This window comes from Rhinolophus sinicus, linkage group LG09 (genome assembly GCF_036562045.2).
Source record: "Rhinolophus sinicus isolate RSC01 linkage group LG09, ASM3656204v1, whole genome shotgun sequence".
Taxonomy (NCBI): domain Eukaryota; kingdom Metazoa; phylum Chordata; class Mammalia; order Chiroptera; family Rhinolophidae; genus Rhinolophus; species Rhinolophus sinicus.
The window spans coordinates 84,488,369-84,513,971 of NC_133758.1; the positions used below are offsets into that span (position 1 = coordinate 84,488,369).

The following is a 25,603-nucleotide window of genomic DNA, read 5'->3' on the forward strand; positions in this document are numbered from 1 at the left end:
ATTTTTTCTTCTTAGTGTCTCATTTTTTTTTTATGTGTAAATAGTTACAGTTTAAATAGATATATGTTTGTAATTGGTAAAAATATCTGTATAGTGATCCAGAATGTTCTAGGAGCATATTTTTCAAATATTTTTCAATTGTGATTTAAAAAAAAGAATGTCTGATTATGTGAAATAATTACAAAAGATGTTTCTAAAACTAAAGACTTGTAAATAGGAGTAAGAATAAAATCTGAGTTGAATGGTTTTTACTTCTGTGTGTTTCTCTTCCTGGCCATCTATTATTTAGAATCATCTCTCTCATATAAATTAAGACAGATGTACTAAATTCTTAGGTAGTAAAGATATGGTTTTGACAGACATTTCCATCAGAGTATATTTGTCATCTTTTTCTACTGCCATTAATGTGTTTTCTCTTAAGTCATGGTGTCTTCAGTAGTACCAATTAAAATGTACAGCAGTTACATGAAGTAGAGCCAACACCTGAATTATTTGCTCATTTAGAAATTAAGCAAATAGTCTGTTTTAATACCTTCTGTAAAAGAGCATTTTTTATAGATATGCTTCTTTCCCTATTATTTCCCATAAAAAACAAACACGGTTAGAGCCTCGTTTCTGGTATTTGATTGAGTCCATCTCCCAGGCACCTTTCAAATACATTAACAAGCTTATAAATGCAGAAACTTTGGGTTTTAATTTTTTTCTGTAACGATATCATATGATTAAGGGAAAGAGAATGGAATATTGGCATCTTCCGAAGGAAAGAATGAGGAAGATATGTTCTTGGCATTTTGAGAGTATCGAGCTCTTGAGTGATGTAGTAGTAAAGAAATGTTCTTGGCCTCTGACGCAGGATTTCGCAGGGCTAGGATTCAGGGGATGGGAAGTACCTTCCACGGGTCCTTTTTCTTCTTGCTATTTTACTTTTGCTGTGTGTACACACTTATTGAAAAAAAACCCCACTTTTTCTCAAGTACATTGTCTTCTGTTTTACTACACCTAAACATTTTTGAAGAAATTATTTTAAATGGAATCTCCAAGAAAATGAGGAACTGTGTTGTATTTGTACAATGTTATTGATAGCACAATATAGGACTTCCATGAATATTTGACAAACAGTAAAAATAATGATATAAAAAAAATCTCTGTAGGGATTATTTCTATCAGTGTTGTCCAATAGGACTGTCCAAGATGATGTGACTGTTCTGTTATCTGTGCTGTTTAATACAGTAGCCACTAGCCATACATGACTATTGAGGACTGCTAATGTACCTAGTGTGAGGAATGTAATATTTCATTTTTTTAAAATATTTTGGTAGAGTATTTTTATTGCCACTTTATGATTATAGACGAACAGATGTTCATTTTGTTCTGCTTAATTTTTTTTTTCTTTCCAGGTAAATATATGCAGATGATGAACATTCTTAAGCCAATTGCCTTTGATGTTATCCATTTCATGTCTCAGCTATTTGATTATTACATGTATGCAATATATACCTTTTTTGGTCGGAATGATTCGGTAAGTCAACCTTCAGGGGGAAACTCTGTTTCTTTTAAAGTTTATTTTTTAAATGTAAAGTTCAGTTCATTCTCTCTGTATAAAATACACAAATAACATTATTTTGAAAATTATCCATCAAAAATCCAACAAAATTATTGGTATCAGCTTCTGTCTGCCTAATGGCCTAATTTATATGTTAATTTTAAGCTTTGATATGATAAATACATTGTATGTTATTCAGATTTTTGGCATAGAAAGTACAGCATCTGTTTCTAACCTTGACACATTTTGGCAATGAAAAATGTGCAGGTTGCCTTGTTTAGATCAGGCCCAATGTGTAATTACTAACAGTAAGTGAGACATTTAAAACATTGGCTAGCAACCTTAGCAGGCACTACTATACTCAGAATATAATGGCAAATATTTATTAAAATAATTGAAAAATCTTTGAATGGAACCATCTGCCTGCCACAGAATTATTGTTTCATATTCCTCCTCTTCATGTTTCCGAAATTCCTATTGAGTTTATTTTTTTTCTACTCCCAAGGAGAACAACGTAGTATTAGGCAGGTAATGACCTGATATTTGGGAATTATTATGTGGTTCACCTAGATATTTGACAGTTTTCTGAGTAAAAGCATACTGCTTGATCCTATAAATATATTGTAACACTAACTTTTTGTACACTATATTTTGTATGCTTTAAAAATGTGAATTTTAATGGATAGCTATATTCATCGTGTAAATAAATGTGCATATCCTTGCTATGATTACAAGTATATCAAAGACATGATCTTTTAATGTGGGATCTGAATTTCCCATGTTATTAATTTTCCAAAATGTTCCTTAGAAATAATACATATAATCAGAGACAAAGTGCTGCTGCAGAATTTGTTATTATAAAATATGCACTAATTTATCACTCTGAATTTGGAAACTCAATAAATAAATATTAAGGAAGACATTTTAGAGTTTTAGCTAATTGTCAGCTACTTGTCTGTAGAGTTTTAGCTAATCTTTTAGTCTTGTAGATGAGCAGCCTTGCACTGTCTTCTGGACTGTGCCTCTAGACCAGTGCTGTCCAGGAGAAATGGTACAGTAATGGAATGTTCTGTGTTTGCACTGTCCAATATGGTAGCCACTAGTCACATGTGGTTGTTGAGTACTTGAAATGTGACTAGTGTGACTAAGAAACCAAATTCTTAATTGTATTTAATTCTACCTAATTTATCATTAAATATAAATAGCCAGACATGACTAGTGACTATCATATTGGATAAAACAGTTCTGGATCATATTATTTATCAGATGTGTTAAATAATAGGTTCGGGGCAGCTGGATTATCTCAGTTGGTTAGAGCGCGAACCCTTAACAACCGGGTTGCCAGTTCGATTCCCACATGGGCCAGTGAACTGCACCCTCCCCAGTCTAGTTGCCAGAGGGGCGGCCGGATGGCTCTGTTAAGCGCAAGCTCTTAACAACAAGGTTGCCGGTTCAATTCCCCCATCGGATGGTGGGTTGCACCCCCTGCAACTAAGATTGAAAATGGTGACTGGACTTGGAGCTGAGCTGCATCCTCCACGACTAGGTTGAAGGATAACGACTTGGAGCTGATGGGCCCTGGAAAAACACACTGTTCCCCGATATTCCCCAATTAAAAGAAAAAAAAAATAGTGTCCTTTGGAAACTTTGGAGGACTAAATGCTTTTAGACATGATTTTTCAGCTGATAATATACTGGCACAGATTTCTTTACAGTGAGGTTCACTATTAGTACAACCTGAGAAAGTTAGCAAGTATAGACAGTTAGGGGCTTATTATAAAATATGCTTCATATTTTATTTAAAATCTGCTATATTTTAAAGAACACATTAATCTGATATTTTAGATTAAAAGCATTTTCAATTCTGTTAAGACTCAGTAAAAGTTATTGTATACAAACAATTGCCTGTAAGATAAAAGGTTACTGTCCTTAACCACATGTCATATTGGAAACAGTTTGTATTCTGTGAATTCACTGTGTTCAAATAACTAGCTGTGAGATACAAGGTTTCTGTCCTTAACTTGGGTATCTACCAATACACTGTGTTAGAAGAAGTTTGTATTATATGAACCGATGCAAAATGTGCACATGAATGAGTACGTATGAGTAAATACAGCATTTGCTCTGCCTCTTAACTTGCACTTTTTAACAAAGACTTTTCTGATTATTAGATTATGCTTAGTAATCCTAGCTTTTAGTTAACCATGTATTGAATATTGAATGTATTCATGTATTAAATATTGAAAATATGCACATCTTCAAATAGATCAACTTATAATTCAGATCCTACTATTTTCTATTCTGCAAAATTGAAGGAAACACTATTTAAAGCAAAACAAAGACTTTGCGTCTCTATAAAAAGGGATTTTTCTGTAAAATTGGTATAAACCCTCCATTTTACTTTCTACCCATATTTTGCTTTGCTTAAGTTTTCTATATATTTAAAGTATTTTTTCACCTTGCAAGTTTATATTCTTCTTAATTTGCTACTTTAAATCCCTTTGGAACAAGACAGTCTAAATAAATGGCCTAAATATGCCTACACAAGCATTTGAGATTTAAGAGGCAGCTTTTAATTTCCTAAGAAAATAAGCTTGTCAAGCCCATTAGAAAGCCTAGAAGTTTCCATATTCAAATAAATAAATAATTATTCCAAATTGCCTTGTTAGCGCTTGAGTTTTAGGTGGGTGAGAGTGGCAGGGGAATCAGGTAATAGTAGGATGATAAGGTATGTGGTTGTTCCTGTTTCTTTCCCAGAAAAAAGACACTTGTATGAGTGAATTTCGATAGATGCTGCTCGTGGAAGAATAAGCATCTGTTTCCCAGGAGTTGTAGAAAGTCATTGACTGGGGAGACACAGTGTATGCATTAGGCTAAGGTACTCCTTCTCTTCATGCTGTTTCCTCCAGAAGTTCCTGCTCTACACTGAGCTGGTTGTAACCTACTATGTCATGCTCAGTTATATGTCTAACCCATTTGATTCTAGTATAATAATGTTACTTGTAGGATTGCTTTATCTTGCCTTGTCCCCAGCCTCCCATTGTTCAGCACCTGACTTATATTTTCCTTGGTTCTTTCTATTCATATTCTGTAGTGAAGACCATTCCGTGGCTTACCTTAACACGTCAGTAAGCACATAGTACATTCTTAGGACACATGGATTGATGTCCTAATTATTTTTTATCCAAGTAAATCTTATGAGGGCTTTTACTTGATAAGAGTTTGTGAGCCTCATTTAAAGTTAACACTTATTACTGAAACTTTCTTTGCACAGCATTTGTGATTCGGTATCCAAACTTTTAAAAATGAATTAACTTTTGCTTCTGGATATGATGGACTCAGATCTTTCTGGATGATATTTCCTGCAAAAAATAATTATGAAACCTGGATGCTATACAAAAGGCAATTACCCAAAGATACTGGAGTGTGAACAAGAGCTTAAAGACTGGTGGGGAGTTCATGCTAGTGTGCAGGTTGGGGAAAATGAAGCTATAAAAGTAAATTCCATCTCCATGGCCTTTAAACTAGGACTAAATGGAGTCCACATGGCACACAAGTGGAAGCAGTCTTTATGGATTGGGGAATCAGAAAAGTAAAACCAGGAAACTGATAAGAGTAGGAGGAAATTCAGAAGGGAAAGAGTCAGAGAAGGGATCCCCAAATTCTGTCTGCTCCCATCTCTGACTAATCCATGAAACATGTTTATGTGAACAGACTGACTGCAGTTGAAGAGAATAGATAAACAAGAACTGAAGTTGCTGCACAAGAGATAGTTTGTATTTTAAGCCCAGCCAAGAAATTACATGCTGAAAACAAAGGAAACAGTACTCACAGGAGAAAAATAACAATCCAGAATCAAATTAGTGATGCAGTCCAACTTTATTTAACATACATAGAATCAAAACAGTGGAAAACATCCTTAAGTAAAAAGAAAATCAATGTAGTCTGACTCCAAGATGTTGGAACTAACGGATAAGGATTTTAAATGGACTATTATAACTGGCATCAATAAAGTAATACAAAACATGTTCTAAGTGCATGAATATCTCAGAGAAATAGGAAGGTCTAGTAGAAACAGTGATAAAAAACCAAAGAGAAATCCTAAAACTGAGAAATACAGTTTTGCAATTAAAAAAAAAAACTACTGAATGTGCTTAACAGCCAAATGGACATGAAAGAAGAAAGAATATGTGAGCTTGAAGGTAAACTAATAAAAATCTTTTAAACTGATTCTGAAGAAAGAACATGTGAGCTTGAAGGTAAACTAATAAAAATCTTTTAAACTGATTCAGAATATAGAGGGGAAAAAAATTGGAAAACAAAAATGATCAAAGCCTTAGGGACATGTTAAGTTATACCAAATGGTCAACATACATGTAATTGGAATACCAGATGGAGACGAGAGATAGAATGAAGTAGAAAAAAACATTTGAAGAAACATTGGCCAAAAATTTGCTGACACAAGATGCCAAACAAACAGCATGCAGAATAAGCACAAAGAAACATACAATGGAGTACCTCATGGTAAAGCTGTCTCTTGAAAACTGCAATGAACTTATAGCCTTTCATATCCATAGGCTCTGCATCCATAGAGCCAAGTGCAGGTTGAAAATTTTCCAAAAAATATCAAATATGTTGTAGCTGATGTGTACTATATAGTTAGGTGTATGACAGTTTTGTCTGTACTGAACATGTACACTTTTTTTTCTTGTCATTCCCTAACCAATGGTTCATAAAAACTACTTACATAGCATTTACATTGTATTAGGATTTATAAGTACTCTGGAGCTGATTTAAAGTATACGGGAGGATGTACGTAGGTTATTTGCAAATCTTATACCAATTTATATAAGGGGCTTGAGCATCCACAGATTTTGGTATCTGTGGGTGGTCCTGGAACTAATCCCCTGCTGGTACTGAGGAATGACTGTATATAAAAGGGACCAGTGATCTGATTAACAGCTGAGTTCTCATGAGAAACTATGGAGGCTAGAGGCCCCTTTAAGATACTAAAAGAAAAAAAAAAATGTCTATCCAGAATTTTATATCCATCAAAAACACCATTCAAGGATGAAGGTGAAATTAAGACATTTTTAAATGAAAAAAATAGGAATTTGTCTCCAACAGACATGTATATAATACAAGAAATGCTGAAGGAAGTTTTTCAGACTGAAGGAAAATGATGCTAGGTGAAAACATGGATCCTCAGAAAAGAATGAAGAACATTGGTAATAGAAACTACTTGGGGAAATCCAAAAGATTATTTTTTTCTTATCCTCATTAATTTCTTTATAAAACGTATAGTTGTTTAAAACTGAAATCAAAACATTGTTTTCTGAAGTTCATAATAAATATAAATGTATGACATATAACCACTATAACAAAGTATGTAGGGGGATATGTGGACCTATAAGATGGCAAGATTTCTGTGTATTATGTAAAGCAGTACGTTGTTAACAGTAAATGGACTGTGAAATGTTAAGAATGTATATTGTAATTCACAGGAAAACAATGAATAATAATACAAAGAACTTGAACTCTTTTGCTAACAGGAAAATTAAAGTAGAAGTTTTTAAAAATTTATGCAATCAGAAAAGGCAGGAAAGGAGGAACCAAGGAACAACAACAACAAAAGAGATACAATGGTAGATGTAAACCCAACCAGTAATCACATTAAATGTTAATGGACTAAACACTCAAATTAGAAGACAGAGATTGCCCGAATGGATTAAAAACAAAGCCCATACTTAACAAAAACACACATCTAGTTTGAAAGCAAGTGGACTGTAAAGATTCGTCATGCAAAGAGTAAGTATAAGGAGGCTACAGTGAAGGAGGCTACAGTGGCTATATTAATATCAGATAAAATAAATTTGAAAACAAACGTATTAGCAGAGATAAAGGGATTCCTAATGATCTAAGGGTCAATTCAACTGGAAGACATATTGACCATAAATGTGCATGTGCCTAGTCACAGAGCTTCAAAATAGATGAAGCAATAATTGACAGAATTCAAGAGAATGAAAAAATTGAATCATAACTAGATTTTAACACCACACAGTAACTAATAGAACAAGTAGACAGAAAATCAGCTACCTTTTAGCTGTATCTTCACATGGCCTTTCCTCTGTGCTCTCATAGGGGAAGAGCACAAGTTCTCATGTATGTCTTCTTATAAAAGTGTGCTAATCCCATCATGGGGCCCCACCCTCATGACCTCATCTAACCCCAATTACCGCCCAAAACCCATCTCCAAATAGCATTGTATTAGGGGTTAGGGCTTAAACATCTGAATTTGGGTGGAGTAACAACAAACATTCAGTCTCTGACATAGAGCAGGTAGAATTTGCATGCATCGCTTGTGGAAATGCAGAATGGCACAACCACTTTGGAAAAATAGTATGGCAGTATCGTATAAAGTTAAAAATGTATTATATGAACCAGAAATTTCACTTCTAGGAATTTACCCAAGAGAGCGGAAAATGTATGTCCACATAAAGACTATACATGGATATTCATATTGGCATTGCTCATGTAGCCCAAACTGAACCCAAATGTTCGTTGAGTGGTGAGTAAGTAAAAGACAGTGCTGTGTCCATACTGTGGATTACTAACTATTAAACAATAAAAGAACATGAAATAGTAGGTTTTATGAGCTTCATTAATTAGATTTACAACGTGGATGAATCTCAGAAGTATGCTAAACACAAGAAAGAAGTCAAACACAAAAGACTACATGCTGTATGATTCCATTTATATGGAATTTTAGAAAAGGCGAAACTACAGTGACAGAAAGCAGATCAGGGGTTAAGAATAGGGGAGGGGATCAAGTGTAAAAGACATGAGAACATTTTTAAAGATGAGGGAACTCTTCTATATCTTGATTGTGGTGCTGGTTACAAGACTACCGTAACTGTATACTTGAAATGGTGGAATGTAACTATATATAAATAAAACCTAGTGAAAAAAAGAGGAAAATGAATTAATGAAATTTATGAAACCTAGCAAAAATAAAATGTATTACAAAATTACCATATAAAATTGGTTCATGTTTTACTGCACCATGTCATCACACAACTATTTTAGCTTGAGGCTTTCTAACACATGTTATGTAAGTAATTTCTCATCCTTGTGTCTCAGGAAGGGATAAGGAACAATAACATGTGTGTATGCTTCTGTGTGTGTGTGTGTGTGTGTGTGTATACATATATGTATATATTATATATATAATATATACACATATATGCACATATTTATGTATATACAGACACATAATTTCTATGAATCAGTGTGGTTATATAATTTATAGTTTACTGTTAATAAAGTTTTAAATTTATTGGCTCATATAAGCTGTTGAAACATTTTTCCAGATGTCTGTGTGTATCTGTGATTGCCTTTAAATTAAGTTTATATTTGTCAATTGAATCATCACACAAGGAGCCAACTTTTCATGTCTTAACAGTCAAGTCTCACTTCCCACTTATTTTCTTTTGTGAAGATTTTTATAAATGCTTTGGCTTTGTTGTAGTGAAGAGAATTCTATACTGTGAAATGTTTGCTGAACCTAACAAAAAATTTCATTAATATTTGAATGAGGATTTAGGCTGTGTCTAATTTGTGTTAAAAAAATTAGCAACACTGTATTATTATGCTTCTACATAAATACAACATAATGTACTATCTTTAAGTATCTAAAATCTCAAGTTTTATAACTACAAATAATAACTTGTGGGAAAGAAATTGTGATGAACTCTCTCCTGATAAATTCATTAGGGTGTTAGATGTTACTGTGCCCTATGTATACACATGTATAAATAGTTCTCTTGTTCCCTGGAGGGCTAAGGTTTGCCTTCTTTGCTTGGTGTTTTGGAATTTTTAATGCAGTTTGGAAAGCCTCTGAAGGCTAAGTATCTGAATGTGAGAACTCATCAGATACTTCACTTTGGTTAATTTGAAGTTATAACATTTGCAAGATGCTCTCCAGAGTGATTTAACATGCCTTTCTTTTTCTTTTTCAGTTGGAATCAACAGGACTAGGCCTTAGTAGTAGTAGACTAAGAACAACTCTGAACAGAATACAAGAGAGCCTTATTGATCTGGTAAGTAATCAAAGGGAATCAATTCTTTTGGGTATAAATGTATATCTATATGTATCCCGAGTGCCTGAGTGTTGGCATTGCACTATGTGCTGGTAGCAAGTAAAATGGAGGTTTCTTGTAGTCTGGTTGGAGAGAAAAAACTAGTATACATGAAAAAATGTGATACTGGCTATACATCCAGTACACGTTCAAAGACAGAAAAGGTTTCTGTGCAGGCCTGATGTCAGAGAACGACTGAAGGAGGAAGTGAGACTTATGCTAGACTTTGAAGAACAGGCATGGATGGATTCGTGGCAAAAAGAAGAGAGCACGACATTCAGATTAAGGTTCGGAGGCTGAGCAAGGGCCTTGAGGTGGGACAAGCCTGGCCCAGAGTTCAGTGGGCCTTCGTGATGGGGCACTGGTGTATGCTGAAGAGTTGTGTTGCAGAGTGTTTAGGACCACTTTTTTAATGGCCTTGAAACTGAAGAAGTTTGGGCTTAGTTGGCTGTGCAGTAGGAGGTCTAGATTCTTGACTGTGTCACGTGATGAACTGCATGTTTTAAGAAGACAGGTTGGTCGAAAAACAGGGCTGACCCTCTATAGTGTTTAAGCTAAGATAAGCACTTAACATAAGAACATACTTTTCTTGTGGTTGGTCACTGTAGCCAGAGATTTTTGTTGTTCAGTGTTTCTCTGCATCTCCATTCACCCCAGCGTTCTCCGACTTTTCCTTTGTTCCTTCTCCTACCCAAGCAAGCAATCATGTTCCTCTTTTCTCGTAAGCTCTATATTATGTGCAGACTTCTGTTATGGAAGTTTTTATAAAAACAATGTGATCGTTCTTTTAAGAAATACTTGCTGAAATAATTATTATATGCCAGACATTGTGGTGGCACTGGAAATTCACCAGTGCGCAAAAGAGGTAATTCCTCTCTTCCTGGAACTTTAGTAAGGCACAGAGACAGATAAACAAATATATAATATAGTGTCAGACACTTAACACTTTTAGCACTTAACAAGTGCTAGAAGAAAATGCAGAGAGTGATAGGCGGTGATCTTTGAGCGGAGATGTGAATAAAATGAGAGAGGCATGTGCTGACATCCCAAGTAAGTGCAGGAAGTAACCTGTATCCATTTCCCTTACCATTTGGAGGTCTTTTTGCCGTGTGTGTGTGTGTGTGTGCGTGTGTGTGTGTGTGTGTGTGTGTATCAGGAGTGCCAGAAAAATGTATACACATTGTAAGACAGGTTAACACTTTGGTCAGCATTACTCAAGCAGTAGTTCACTGTAATCAGAAGTGTCTGGATGCTGATGGTAACCACTTGGAGCACCTCTTGGAATTGCAGAAGTCACACATGACTTGTATTCATCTTTTGTTATCAGTATATATTAATACAGTTTTTTCCTCTCTTAAAATGTGTATTCATCTTTTTGGCACCCTTTGGGTGTGTGTGTATTATATATATAATATATATTACATATTATATATAACATATACTACTTATATATTTTTATATATATTTATTTATTTATTTTTTCATAGCACTTACCTTGGCAAATAGCATTTCACCCGTAAATGTTCATATAGTAAATGAATAAAATCCAATCTGTGAGTTTCATGTCTCCGGGCTTACTGTGGCTTATTTTCTTGGCTTTGCTATTTATTTAATCCTGATCTTCATTTTCAGAGTCAAAGCTCCTTCTGCACTTCGTTTCCAGGACACCTCACTCTCCTGGTTTTTCTCCTACGCCACTGGCCACATTGCAGACTCCTTTGCTAGTCTGTCCTCCTCTCCTGACCTGTACACAGTGCAGTGCCCCACAGTTTAGTCATCAGACTTCTCTCATTTACATTCTACTCCCTAGATGAGTCCGTCCAGTCCCACAGTTTTAAATGCCATCCACATCCCAATAGCTCAAAAATTACGTATTATATAATATATAATAATAATATATATTATTATTATATAACAACATATATAAATATGTTAATATATATAAACATATATATATCAATATAAGACTGGATATAATATAATATAATATAATATAATATAATATAATACTGGCAATATAATATAATATAATATAATATAATATAATATAATATAATATAATATAATATAATATAATATAATACCGGGTCTAATATAAGACCGGGTCTTACATTAATTTTTGCTCCAAAAGACGCATTAGAGCTTATGGTCCAGCTAAGGCTTATTTTCGGGGAAACACGGTAGTTAGGTAAGTGCTTTGGCCTCTCCTGTCACCCCAGAGATAAACCGCATTTCCCTCAGGTTGCAGATGATACTCTGTGCCTTCCTTCACCTTCTAGCCCCACCTCCCTCTTCTATCCTAAATTAACCAGAGGCAGATAGAGAATAAACACATATCCCATTTCATGTCGGATTGTGTTGAGAGTAATGAAAGGAAAGAAGGATGGAAAGAGGAGGGAAAACGTGTAATTTTGTTTAGGTCAGAGGTGTCCAAACTGCGGCTCGCAGGCCAACTGCGGCCCGCAATGCAATCCATTGTTAATTGGCCCGCAGCAAATTCCAAAAGTATATTTAGTTTACTTAAATAAACCAGGTGAGGCAATACGTACTTCACCTCGAGTGAGTGGCCCGGCTCTTTGTGTATTTTACCACATATGGCCCTTGGTAAAAAACATTGAAAAAAGTTTGGACACCCTGGTTTAGGTGATCAGAGAAGGCCCTCTGAGAAGCTAACACTGAAGTAAATCCCTGGAGGAAACAGGAGAGGGAGCCATTTGGATGAGAATTCATTTATTCAACAAACATTTATTTAGTGCCTATTTATTGAACACTTTATACGTGATGCCAGGCACTGTTCTTGGAGTTAAGGATACAATTTTGGTGGGGAGGAGGGAACCAGACAAAACTCCTTACCCATGTACGGCTTATTTTCTAGTATGGAGAGGATATTTTGGGGGAAATGTTTCAACTGAGGGAATAGAAAATGCAAAGACCCTGAGTTGGAACCAAAATTGATCAATTCTGGGACAGCAAAGAGGCCCGAATAAACTGGAATAGAGTAAGCAAGAGGGTCAGTGAAAGATGAAACCAGAGAGGTAGGCAGAGCCTAGTTCTTGTAGAGCCTTTGGATTTTACTCTGAGGAGAGCTTTAAGCAGAATAATTGACATGATCTGACTTAATTATTTAAAAGAGAATTTTTTTTAACACTTTTTAAAAAAAATTTTATTGGGGAAGGGAACAGGACTTTATTGGGGAACAGTGTATACTTCCAGGCCTTTTTTCCAAGTCAAGTTGTTGTCCTTTCAATCTTAGCTGTGGAGGGTTCTGTTCAGCTTCAAGTTGTTGTCCTTTCAGTCTTAGTTGTGGAGGGCACAGCTCAGCTCCAGGTCCAGTTGCCGTTGCTAGTTGCAGGGGGCACAGCGCACCATCCCTTGCGGGAGTTGAGGAATTGAACTGGCAACCTTGTGGTTGACAGGATGCATTCCAACCAACTGAGCCATCCGGGAGCTCAGCGGCAGCTCAGCTCAAGGTGCCGTGTTCAATCTTAGTTGCAGGGGGCGCTGCCCACCATCCCTTGCGGGACTCGAGGAATTGAACTGGCAACCTCGTGGTTGAGAGGATGCGCTCCAACCAACTGAGCCATCCGGGAGGCAGCAAAAGAGAATTCTTTGACTGCAGTGTGTAACAGTTAAGGAGAGAGATGAGCTGGCTTATACCAAAGAGTTAGTGGAAGAAGGAGCGAGAAATGGTCAGATTCTGGATCTGTTTTGAAGGTGGACCCATGAAGGTTTGTTGATGGATTGTAAGTGAGGTATGACACTGAGAAGAATCAAGGGTGACACCTAACTTCTGGAGAATGGAGCATTACTGGAGATGTGGATAAGACTTTTAGAAAGGACCCATTCGGTGAGAAGGAAGGGGATGGAGGTGAGAAGGAAGGGGAGTCATGACGGTTGCAAGGCCCCTCAACTGGGCAGTCTGGTAGATGGTGATTAAATCTCCACTGGAATTAAATTGAATAGCACAGGCAACTAACTGGTACCAAAAAGTATGTAATTTTGTGATTTTGTTATTTTTTGTTTTGGCAGAAGTGGGGTGATTGTTTTCCTTTTTAGTAGAAGGCAATAAATAATGGAGCTGTGATATTGATTAATGTGCATAGTTCCCTTATCCTGTTTCTCCCTAGAGAAAGCACAGTTGTTCCCCAAATAACTTTTAAATGCTAATTGAGTAATTAGAAATTGAAGAGAGATAATGTGTTTAGTAGAAGATAGGATATGTAAAAGAACTAAAGAAGAATAAAACAGTTTGCTGACCTGAAAGGTTTTATAATGTTTTATTTCCATTTTGTTAAATTTATAAACCTAAGTTATATTCCCAGAGTCCTATGCATTTGACGTCTCTTTTATTCATAAGGAAAATGTTGTCGATTTGTGACTATGTAATTGATTTAAAAAGTAATCTAGATTTACATTTTATACACTTCAGATTTTTTTTGTATCTAATTTTTGTGCTATAATTTTCTTGGAGGATCTTTTAAAGCTCAACACACTCTGCTTTTTGGGTATCCCTTTCTTTTATTCCCATGAACCATCTTCCTTCTTATCAGTAAACTGTCCCTAGACATATACAATATAGTTGGTTCTGTTTCAGTTTGTAGCTACATTCCAATCCTGTCTTCTTGAGATTATACCATGGTTACCTTAATTAAGGTTTGGGTGTGAAATGGTTGATAACACCCTAATTTTGGATTTTGGTTCTCAAGGGACAATCTCTTTTCTTCACTGAGAAGTTCTTGAAGGGTATCTCACTATTGTCTCTATGAAAATCTCAGTTCATAAAGATTCCTTGTGTTGGCCAACTTTAGATCATACACAGATAATAACATCTAGAGTTGCATCATTTTCACTTAGTATACAAAGGAACGTTACAGTTGTTAGAAAATATAAATGGAGGAAGAAGAGACTAGTGATTAAATGTAATTGATATATGCCAAAGAGTATTTTAATTTATAGTTCAAGTTTTGTCACATCACACAGTTTATTGCTATTAGATTTGCTGTTTCAGGCTGTGTGTATATGTGTGTTGTTCTTTTCAGGAAGTTTCAGCTGATCCTACTGCCACGCTCACAGCAGCAGAAGAGAGAAAGGAGAAGGTACCGAGCCCACACCTCAGTCATCTAGTGATTTTGACATCTGGGGACACATTGTATGGGTTGGCAGAAAGAGTGGTGGCCACAGAATCTTTGTAAGTTGTTGAAAACAGTTGCTTTGTCATTTAATCTTTAAGAAAGGTTAGGAAAGTAAACGTTGTATAATTATACTTCTAGCTGTATGTATCTTCTACTTCTAAATATGATATATGTATTTCTGAGAAGTATATCCTGAAATAGATTACCAAATGATTTTTAAAACTCCATGGTCCTTTTCAGTTAGGTAAATAGAAATCTTTTGAGTTTCCATCTTTAGCAACATGGTTCTTGCTTTAAGCACAACTTTGAAAAAGCATGTTATAGTATACTTTCTGTTTTCCTATAGAATTGTGATTCTAGAGAAACGGTTACATTGTCAGTTTAGTGTTAAGTATAGTCGACCTTGACATCAGCAAGAATGCTTCCTCACCCTTGTAAATGCCCAGATTTTTAATACAACTAAAGTGTATCACTTCCATAAAGTGTACCCAGTTATAATTTAAGAGTGGTTGTGTCCGTAACACGGAGTAGAGAACAAATAGTGCAGCTGCGGCAGTTCTCCTGCCGAGTGACTCCCGCTCCTGCACGCCAGCCTCCTGCCCTGAAGTTCACGCGTATGTCTCAGCCACGTTAGTGGGTTGCACATTATGAATGTTTGGGTGACTTCTGAAAAGTCAGATGTTAAATCTGTGAATTCAAGGGTCGGTTGTGTATAATTGAATGGGATCTTTAAAAGACATCCTTTCAATAAATACTGTTGTATTCTTTCTTCAGTGTTTTGTGTCATTTGTGCCCATATCTTACATGCAAAGGAGCGTAACTCTACACCTTAGTATCCAGATGAGCTTTTCTGAAGTCACCCGTTTTCCAGTTTACTTCACATTCAGTGATAAGCACAGTATTTTTGTGTAGATTGTAAATGAGTGTGTCGAGTGGTAGTACAAGGTGGCTCCCTAAAGGGGAAAGTAATTTTAATTGTCAAACTTTTGTGTAGAGATCAGAAAGTTGACTTACACAAAAAATAGTGATAGGCTCTAAATCCTGCACTTTGTTTACACGATGGGTTATTTGTTCCCTTTAGGGTATTCTTGGCTGAACAGTTTGAGTTCCTCCAGCCGCATCTGGATGCTGTGATGCCCGCAGTCAAAAAGCCCTTTCTTCAGCAGTTTTATTCTCAGGTCAGAGATTGATTGTGTATCATTACAACTGGGAGCAAGATAAGACTGTCACATGATATTTAGTTTTTGTTTTTGCTTTTGTTTGTTTATTTGTTTTTTTAATCAGTGGTCAGTCTCCAAATCCCAGGAGAGCTGGATTGGAATATTTCTTTATTCACCCCTGAATCCCTGTATAAAATATTAGGTTGGTGCAAAAGTAATTGCGGTTTAAGAGGAAAATAATTGCAAAAACCTCAATTACTTTTGCACCAATGTAATACTTTTTTGAGTACTTCATATAACTTTTAGTCTAGTGAGAGAAAGAGCCAAATAAAACTGTGTTTAGAGTAAAGTGTGAGTAGGGGAAAGAAACAGTGGCAGGGTGTTTAACCTTGACGGCAGAAAGAAAGGGGTGGGTGGGAAGCGGGTTGTCTAGAAAGGCTGTCTGGACGAAGTGATGTTTAAACGTGACCAGTCAGGTGAGTGGGGAGTATATTCCAGATTGAGGGAACGGCTCCCAGGAAGACCAGCACGTGAGAAGGAGCATGGTTTGTGTGAGCAGCTAAAGACAACTCCGGTTGTCAGAGCAGGGAGGAGGGCTAGTGAGGAGAGCGATGGTGGAGTCCTAAGCAGGAGCCACGTGATGTACTCACTGGGACTTAGTTCTGAGGCTGCTGGAGGGCTGGAAATAGGTGAATGGCATGGTCAGGTGTGCGTTTCAGAAAGAGTACTCTGAGGGCAGTGTGAAGGACAGACTTTCCATGACAAGGCTTGAGGCGTGCAGACCAGCTCGAGGGCTGTTGCAGAAATACATTTGAGAGATGATGGAATCTTGAGGTGGGGTAGTGGGCGTCATAATGGACAGAAGTGAAGGAATTTGAGAAGAATTTGCTAGACTGCATGAAAGTCTGTAGTTCTTTTGCAGTTGTAATGTCTGTGGCCTCAAGTTTATTCTGTGTCTCAAAATTATGTTTTGAGGTAGACCTTTGCCTACAAAGTAAAGTATTTTCATAATTTAAATCTCCAAATGTTGAATAGTGTTTTGCTTTTAGATATGAAATATACTAGAAACAGGAGCAAAATATCCTTTATAAATTTGATTCTTTTAGAAAATACTTGTTTTCATTTCTGTGAACTTTATTTCAGACAGTCTCAACTGCCAGTGAACTCCGCAAACCAATTTATTGGATTGTCGCTGGCAAAGCCATTGACTATGAACAGATGCTGCTCCTGATGGCTAACGTGAAATGGGATGTAAAAGAAATTATGTCACAGCACAACATATACGTAGATGCATTGTTGAAGGCAAGTAACTCTGGGAAACATCTTTGTTAAAGGCGATTTTACTAAGAGAACGATACCCATCATTGCAGTAGCTCTGAAGTAGTGAGATTATCGTTACAGCATCAGCACATGTCTAGCATCATGATATTAAAGTCCCTGAATGGGATTCGGCTTACTCTCTGAATTTTGTGTTCTTTTAGACCCATGAATACTTTGTAGATTTTTTGTTTTGTTCACCGATTTGCCACGTCGAGTTAGAATTTGGCTGGCCTGTGTTGGCTGACTTTTATGTAATTCATATTATGTAACCTCCATAGCCATGGTGATCCTGACAAGAAGATATTTCTATTTAATTAGAAGATATTTCCACAGTTGTGTATTTTCATTAGCAAGTGACCATGCCCCTGAATTACTCTTAGTTGTTTTTTCCAGAAATCACAGTACTTTTGCAGTGTGTCATGGGAACACCTACGCCTTTAATGATTTACATTTGTAAGTTTTCTGGAAAAAATTATAGTTATTTTTTAAATGTATGCATCAAGAGCTATTTATAGATCACCTGACATGTGCTGTACACTGATCTAGGTGCTGGTAATATAGTTGTGAATTAAGGAACTTACGTGCCCTCAAAGAATTTACATGTCAGTGCAGGGATGGGGTAGTAAAGAAATAAATTAAGATACAATATGTCAAGTGAGGAGTAGTTCTGTGAAAAAATAAATAGCCAGCAGAAGCGGGGTGTGGGTGGGGGAGGAATACCATTTATTCACTTGTGTTCAAAGAAGGACTCTGATAAAGAGAGAATTGAGGAGAGAGAGGTCTGAATGAAGTTAGGAAATGAGCCATGGGGATGTGTGAGCTGAAGAAAGAGCATCTGAGAAAACTTTCAGAAAAATTTTGTTTTACATATTTGTCGTGAAAAGAAAATTGGCCCTTCTTAAGCTCCTGACTTGTGTGTCATTTACACATCCTTACCTGCTTCCAAGGCAATAACTAACAGCCTTGGACACTTAAGAACCAGCAAACGAAGTCAGACATCGAAACAGAAATAAGATCGGAATTCTTCTAGAGTGGCTATTCCCAGCAGCGTATGGTGCCCTTCTGCAAGGCTGGGTTGAAGACTGAGAGGTTGTCGCCACACTCAAGGTGCACAGTTGCGAAGATAAGTTCGCCGTGTGTAGGAGTTAGAGGGAGACCTAAGGCGTGCGTGACAACAAGGCACTCTGCAGTTGCCACCCTGAAAGACCTTTGATTTCTAGAGCACCCAGGAGATTTCAATTGGGAATTTTAATTTGGAATGTAAAAGATATGTGTAATTTACAAATAATCACATTCTGTCTTTTTTGAACAGTTCTATTTTTGAAAAATTGATTCTTTTTTAATGACGTGCTAACCATGGTACTCATAGGGATGCAAGAAAAAAGAGAGGTCTGCACTCTGGCTGCTTGATTCAGTTATTCTTAATTCCAAGAAACAATATTATAAGAAAACACAGCGTTATTCAGAGTATTAATCTGAACCCAATTTTTAGCAGCTTAAAACCTTCCATAAAGAAAGTTTTAAGATAACTTTTGTTCTATTACTTTTCCAAGCCCAAACCTTTAGGAAAAAGCAGTCCGCATTGTTGCTTCAAAAGAATCATAAGTAAAGTGAAATAGTTTTACTATTCGTTTAACAACAAGCATTCTTAAACTTGAATTTAGCAATATGTAGAATGATATTTTACACAGTAAGCATAAAATTTTACCTTTCAAATATTAATGACAAGTATTGAATCATGACTCTTGAAAACCAAAGCAGAGTCTACTGCAGTGAAGCGTAACTACAGTAGCAAATGCTACTGCTCTGCTAGATGCATAAAATGAGAAAGATGAAGACCAATTATTTACTTAACTTTGATTTTCAAATGCAAACTTAGTGGATTGAAGATCCACTTTTTTTCATAAATAATTAAGGGAGATCTAAGGGGTGAGTGACAGCATTGACTGTCAAAAATAACTTAAACCAAAAAAATATGGTTTAGGAAATACCAAAGGATAAGACAATTATTATGTGGTATCTTGACTGGTGACGGTCAGATTAGATTTTTCTTTCCTGTGTGTTATTAGAAAATTTGAACACGTGTCAGTTTTGACTTGCTAAACATTGTGTAGCTACTCTCTTGAGGAAACTGAAGAAAATAATATCCTTTTAAGCCTTATTAAATTTATTTGAAATATATTATCAAGGAAGAATCAACAGCATTTACTTTTGTAAGTGAACATATTTAAATGATAATAGTCCAAAGAAACCAGAAATACATTTATTGAAGTGTGAACCATCTGCTGCTTTTGTGTAATTGTTGGAATTGTCTAAATTAGTTACATACATTTTTATTTTTAGTAGAGTGGTATCAAAAGGTTACTGATAAGTAATAAAAGTGTTCCGTTTTTCTGTAGGTAGTAGAAAATATTTTATATTTTATTTTCTCCTATGTACTAAAAATTTACATGACTTTCAAATTATATAATAATTTATTTACTTTCAAAGACTATTTAAGGAAGATAATAATTTACTATATTGCTTTCTAAGGAGGATAGCCACAAATTACAAATAGTTAGTTCACTTTGAGTTGAAAGCTTATTAAAATATTTTTTAAAACTGGGTTTCTTGAAAATATTTTTAAAGACCCAGATTATGAAACCCTCTTAATCCATACTGACAGTCATAGAAAAATTTGACATGTAAAAACATTTGAACTTTGTTAGCATTGTTAGATTAGTTAATGACACTTAATTTCCTTTGATATGAAATGTAGTATGCATACTCTGTATTACAACATAATTTATTCAATTTGATATACTTAAAAAAAAACCTTTCACCTCTACACTAAGTTTAAATTATGTTTGACATTATCTCTTTTTCTTTTACTTGGTTTGATTCTGAGTCTTTCTAAATCTTCCTTTCTGCCACTCAGATGGGAATGCAATGTGGCATTCTAATTGTATTCACATGTAGCCATGATTTCTGTCTTCTTAGGAATTTGAGCAGTTTAACAGAAGGTTAAATGAGGTTTCTAAGAGAGTTCGGATACCCTTGCCCGTGTCTAATATACTTTGGGAACATTGTATACGACTGGCTAATAGAACTATTGTGGAAGGGTAAGTTTTTCATGAATGCATTATCTGATTTTTCAATGACAAATGATAATATGTGAATACACTAATGGATGGAGAGAATAGGTAGAGATAGTGATAAACAGCAGATAATCTCATAGTAACTCAAGTTTGACTTTGGGATATGATTAGAGAAGAAACCTTACAGCCCACTGTGCCGCCTCCATGCTTTCGTTTCTTGTTGGTGACCAGAACCAGCTAGTAGAGGAGAGAGGAATGCAGCATGTAATGCTTATCTGAAAGTTAAACTAATGGTAACTATTGTTACCTAATAATAAATATAATTATTATGAAATGCTTAGACATACATTTATTGAGCACTATGTGTCATTTTCTGAACCAAGGACTTCGCAGGATTACATCATCAAATCCTAACCTGAACTCTCTTTGATAGTGCTATTATTCTGTTATGTCAGAGAAGAAACCTTGCCTCAGAAGATCGAGGCTTAAAGAGGTTAAATAACCTGTCCAAGTTCACAGTTTTTAAATGCAGAGAAGGCTTATGAACTCCTGATTTTCTGATGGCAAAATAAGTCCTCCAACCACTACATCAGTTAATAATATCATTATTAGATCATTGTAAACTATATTAATCTTTCATGTTGACTCTACAGATCTATCAATAGTAATTTTTCCACTGATTCAGAGACCATGCTTACTCTGCCCATAACATCTAGAACACAAATAAAAATCAGTAATGCATTAAAAATATCCCTGGAAAGCAAACCACTGTTTCAAAGACCGTTCAGAGTGATCTAGACTTGCACGTCAGTTGAATCTTCATACCGTCATTTATCAGACTTCTCTTCAGTTCCTATTAGTTATAAAAAAGAATGTATTAGAAAGTGGGAAGATGACAATGACAAGCTGACAACAGTCTTTACACTGTATTGAAACCAGGAGTGCTACAAATCACAAGATGACTCTGTGTCCACAGTCCTGACTGAAAAGTATTTTTAATAAATTTGTTTAATGAAGTAGAAAAATGAATAATAAATGTTATATTTCTGTATAAAACACTTTTTTAAAAAAGGCTTGGTGACTTTAAGTGATATACGCTTTAGTTTTCTTGCAAATTTCCTTAGGGGCAGTGCCTCATTCCCTAGGGTTGGATTCTCCACGTTTTGTATCCTTGAAAGAATGAGACACTGACTTACGAGTGTATGTGAGGTTAATATATTCATTCTTAATATTAACTAGTCAACCTCAGAACACACCGTTTTTCAATTGTGTGAGGTTTCAGAATAAGTCTATAAAGTGTTTTATGATGAAAAATACGTATGTACTTTCTATGCTTACATGCTCACGTAGTTTTTAGGTTTGCCGAATGTTCATGGGAGAATTACTTCATTTGTTTTCTCTCTGTTGAGTAGTTACAATATTGCATAGTTTTATGAAACCAAGATTACTTTGGAGTATTCATAGCTTAGTTTTATAAATCTTGGCAGCCAGATTAATTGGAATACCAGTTCTACTGTCCTGCAGGCGATTATGTTAATTGAGTATGGTGAACTATGGTCTGTAGAGCAGCAAAGAACCTTAGAAGTTGCTCGATCTCTATGCTTTACAAGTGAGGAAGCTGAGGCCCAGATCAGTAAGATGACTGCCAAGTGACAGGGTCCAAACACAACCTAGTCTGTCTGACTCGAGGCCCCTGTGCTCTTCTACCTGTATGTAACCCTCTTCTAGAGAATCTGTCCTGTCTGGGGTTAGAGAAAAGCTTAACTATCGAAACGTTTGTTTTTCTAATCATCTCATCATTTATGTTTTTTTTTATTATTGTGTATCTTAGATATGCCAATGTTAAGAAGTGTAGTAATGAGGGTCGTGCCTTGATGCAATTGGATTTTCAACAGTTTTTAATGAAACTTGAAAAACTAACAGATATTAGACCCATTCCTGATAAAGAATTTGTGGAAACCTATATTAAAGCCTACTACCTAACTGAGAATGACATGGAACGCTGGATCAAAGAGCACAGGGTGAGAGCTGGAAAACAGTTAATTAAGTTTGTATTTCTTTTCCTTTGTTCTGTTCTTGTCTGCTATATAATTCAAAGTCATGAGTATGAAATGTAAAGAAACATTTGCTGTTCTAGCATGAACCACATAAACCATTTCTTTACCACATTCACACTGTGTCTGTGCAATGCCCTTTGCTTAATCAAATCGTTTTGACACCTTTGTGAACTGTAACAGTAATTATCTGGAAAGATAGCCAGAGTCTGAACATTAGCTATATTTATTCTGCAACTGTGATGGAGGAAAAGGCTGAACTTGTTAACATCAAGACAAATTGAATACAGTGACATTGAAATGATTTACAAGCTAAAGTCTTTATGTAACTTAAATCTTCCTTCAGCCCTCAAAATGAATGAATTGATGACATCCTGAACACACTGACATGTAGTAGTGATGATTAAACATATTAATGTTTAAATAGCCAAATGTAGCTTCATCCGTCTTTAGAGATTTTACCTTAAGTAGCGATGAGATTATTTTTGTGTGTGTATAGATACATAGATAAGTAGAGAAAAATGCTGTTTATTAAGTGTTATATAAGGTGCGGAATTATTGACACAGTTCAAATCAACATGTATCACTAGAGCATGCCTAATACGGGAGCTTTTCTGTATGATATATCATTTGTCTAGACAGGCAACATGTAAAGACAAATTTAGAAAATACAGGAAGTGTGAAAATTATCACCGAATCTTATTTCTTCAGTAACTCTTAACATTCACATTTATTTATGCTATAAACATCATCAGTAAAATCTAGGTAATTTTTTATTTGACTGGGTAATGAAATAAGTAATTTTATTTACTTAATCAGGCTCATCTTTTCTGGTTTCACCACTCTCAAAAAATGAAATGATTATTAGCCTGAGTTTTGTGTACACGTGCCTACTTGTAGGTCAGTTTCAGATCTTTGGGTACAAGGTAGAAATGTACATGTTATTTTCAGTGATTTCAGAAGGGAGAAAAATGTCACCACTTGTAGTCCCCCTGACCTCTGCCAGCTGAGAACCAAAATGCTAACCCAGGTGCAGAAGGACTGCTGAATGTTGTAGGATCCATTTAGTAAAGTAATCAGGAAACACTCGGGGTTGGTACTGAGTGAGGTAAGAGTTTGGGAAAAGAGTGTAAGTAGTTGAAGAGAAAAAGCATAGCTCTTAGATCTATTATGTGATGCAAGAACGATGCTCATGTTAGGTTTTCCTCTTTTAATATAGTGGACTAAAATTTTTAGTTTAGTATTTTGGAAGCTTTAGTTAACTGATATCTGTAATTCAGTGAAATTTTCCCAGCAACAGGGATTGTCCTGTCTTCAAGGGAACTCCCCACAATGTCTAGTCCAGTGCTCGGTGGCAATGGTACTTGCTAAGTGTAGACTGACTTACTTAAGAGAATTATCAGGTGTTTACAGGAGCTCTCAGAGGTCAGGTACACAAACTGAGAAGTTGGCTGAGTTTTTAAAATGAACTTTTTCTCATGTTTTAGTAGTTACCTCCAGTGAAGACGTGTTCTTCTCTTATTAGATGATAGACACAACTCTCTCTCCCTGTCCGAACGCTTGCCGTTCAACCTCCAGAACCTCATCAATATGTGAAACTTTCTGATGAGTCCCTATTCATTCTCATCCCAGTAATTCGTTATCTGAAATTCAGGAACCAAATAGATTTGTACTGCAAAAAAATATGTATGGCTTAATTTTACTTACTACTGTAGCTGCCAATTACAACATGAGGGTTTAAAAACCAGTAACTTTCTGATCTTTGTTACCTTATTCATTTATCATATCTCAGAAGAGGAGTTGTTCTGTGGTTGGAGATTTTTGTCTTTTAACATAAAATGTTTGCAAAATGTAGAGTATCGGAAAATACTTAGTAGCATTTTAAAAATTTGAAGTATCAGTATATTTTGATAACTTAATAACAAAGACTGTCACAGAAACAATCACAAAGTATGTGAGCTTAAAAATAACAAAAAGCATAGGCATGTCAGATTATCTGCCATGTTAAAAAGATTGTAGTACTTCCTGTTTCAAATGGTATTTTCATTCCCTGTTATTACATCTCAGTAAACAGTTTGTCTTTCATGTCTCAGCTATAATTTAAACTGTTTTTCACTGGTTTGTAATGCTCAGTAACTATCTACTGAGACCAGAATGTCTGCCTGTCCTTTCACTGCATTTCACTAAATTTGGATCTTCTTTTTTCGAGCAGGAATATTCAACGAAGCAGCTGACCAATCTGGTAAATGTTTGCCTGGGATCCCATATCAATAAAAAAGCAAGACAGAAACTTCTAGCAGCTATAGATGATATAGACAGACCCAAAAGATAATGAACACAATTATTTTTCCTCAGTGACATTGGTCTTCTTTCAACGTATATGACATGAAAAGCAATTTTTCATGCACTCCTGACAACTGTCTGCTAAGAATATTTTTTTGCATGTTTTTTCCAACTGGAAAGTGGGAAACACTGAAGTTGTGTGCTGTTCTGAAATGACTTTTATATGCTGTGATCTCTTCTCCTCAACTTTTAGTCTCATTTGTTGTGTTCCTTTCCTGAAATGATATTATTGCCTTGTCATAACTATTGTTATATGATTACCATTGTACATTTTACAGAAAAATGGACTGTAAGTATAGTTATATGGAACAGTGATGGTATATACATGGGCAGTTGTTGGAGAATGAATTTACATTGGCACTTATCTACCCTCTGAAGTTGGTTCTTAAGCATAATGTGAGGGATAATGTACAGTATCTTCTAATTATGAGCACTGCATGAGAATTGAAAAGTACGTGTAAGCAAAATAGTTGAAAAATCAGTGTGTTCTGTTTTGCAATGTCAAAAGTTTATGTCAGGGTTAATTTGGTTATAATATAGTGATCATAAATGGTAAAATGTAATAAATGGTATACTCCAACATGGCCAGCCTCTGAGACTGCATTTTGATATTTTCCCATGGCAGAAAGATTTCGTAAAACTGTAGTGAAATGTTCTTCACATGTTCTGATTTTAATCATCTTATATCTTGAAATCAGTGGTGAAAAGTAATTTCATTGGGTGTACCTTTTCAAGGCCCACTGAATAACATGCAGAATGGTGATGGTGGGATTTTGATTTTTTTTTTTAATGGGCATTTTTTCATATAAGCTTTGTTCTCTTTGAATTCAACTTTT

The 25,603-nt window shown here is 35.6% G+C and overlaps 1 protein-coding gene across 1 annotated transcript in view; it reads left to right on the forward strand.

Annotated features, from left to right (window-relative positions):
* VPS50 (VPS50 subunit of EARP/GARPII complex) overlaps positions 1-25,351 on the forward strand; it is a 115,671-nt gene extending 90,320 nt beyond the window's left edge. Inside the window, exons 21-28 of the mRNA XM_019729711.2 lie at positions 1,398-1,519; positions 9,562-9,642; positions 14,721-14,869; positions 15,895-15,991; positions 17,117-17,275; positions 20,273-20,394; positions 22,202-22,391; positions 24,637-25,351. Of these exons, the coding sequence (XP_019585270.2) occupies positions 1,398-1,519; positions 9,562-9,642; positions 14,721-14,869; positions 15,895-15,991; positions 17,117-17,275; positions 20,273-20,394; positions 22,202-22,391; positions 24,637-24,756 (1,040 nt within the window). The 3' untranslated portion in view covers positions 24,757-25,351. The remainder of the gene's footprint in view (positions 1-1,397; positions 1,520-9,561; positions 9,643-14,720; positions 14,870-15,894; positions 15,992-17,116; positions 17,276-20,272; positions 20,395-22,201; positions 22,392-24,636) is intronic.
* The last annotated feature ends 252 nt before the right edge of the window (positions 25,352-25,603 follow it).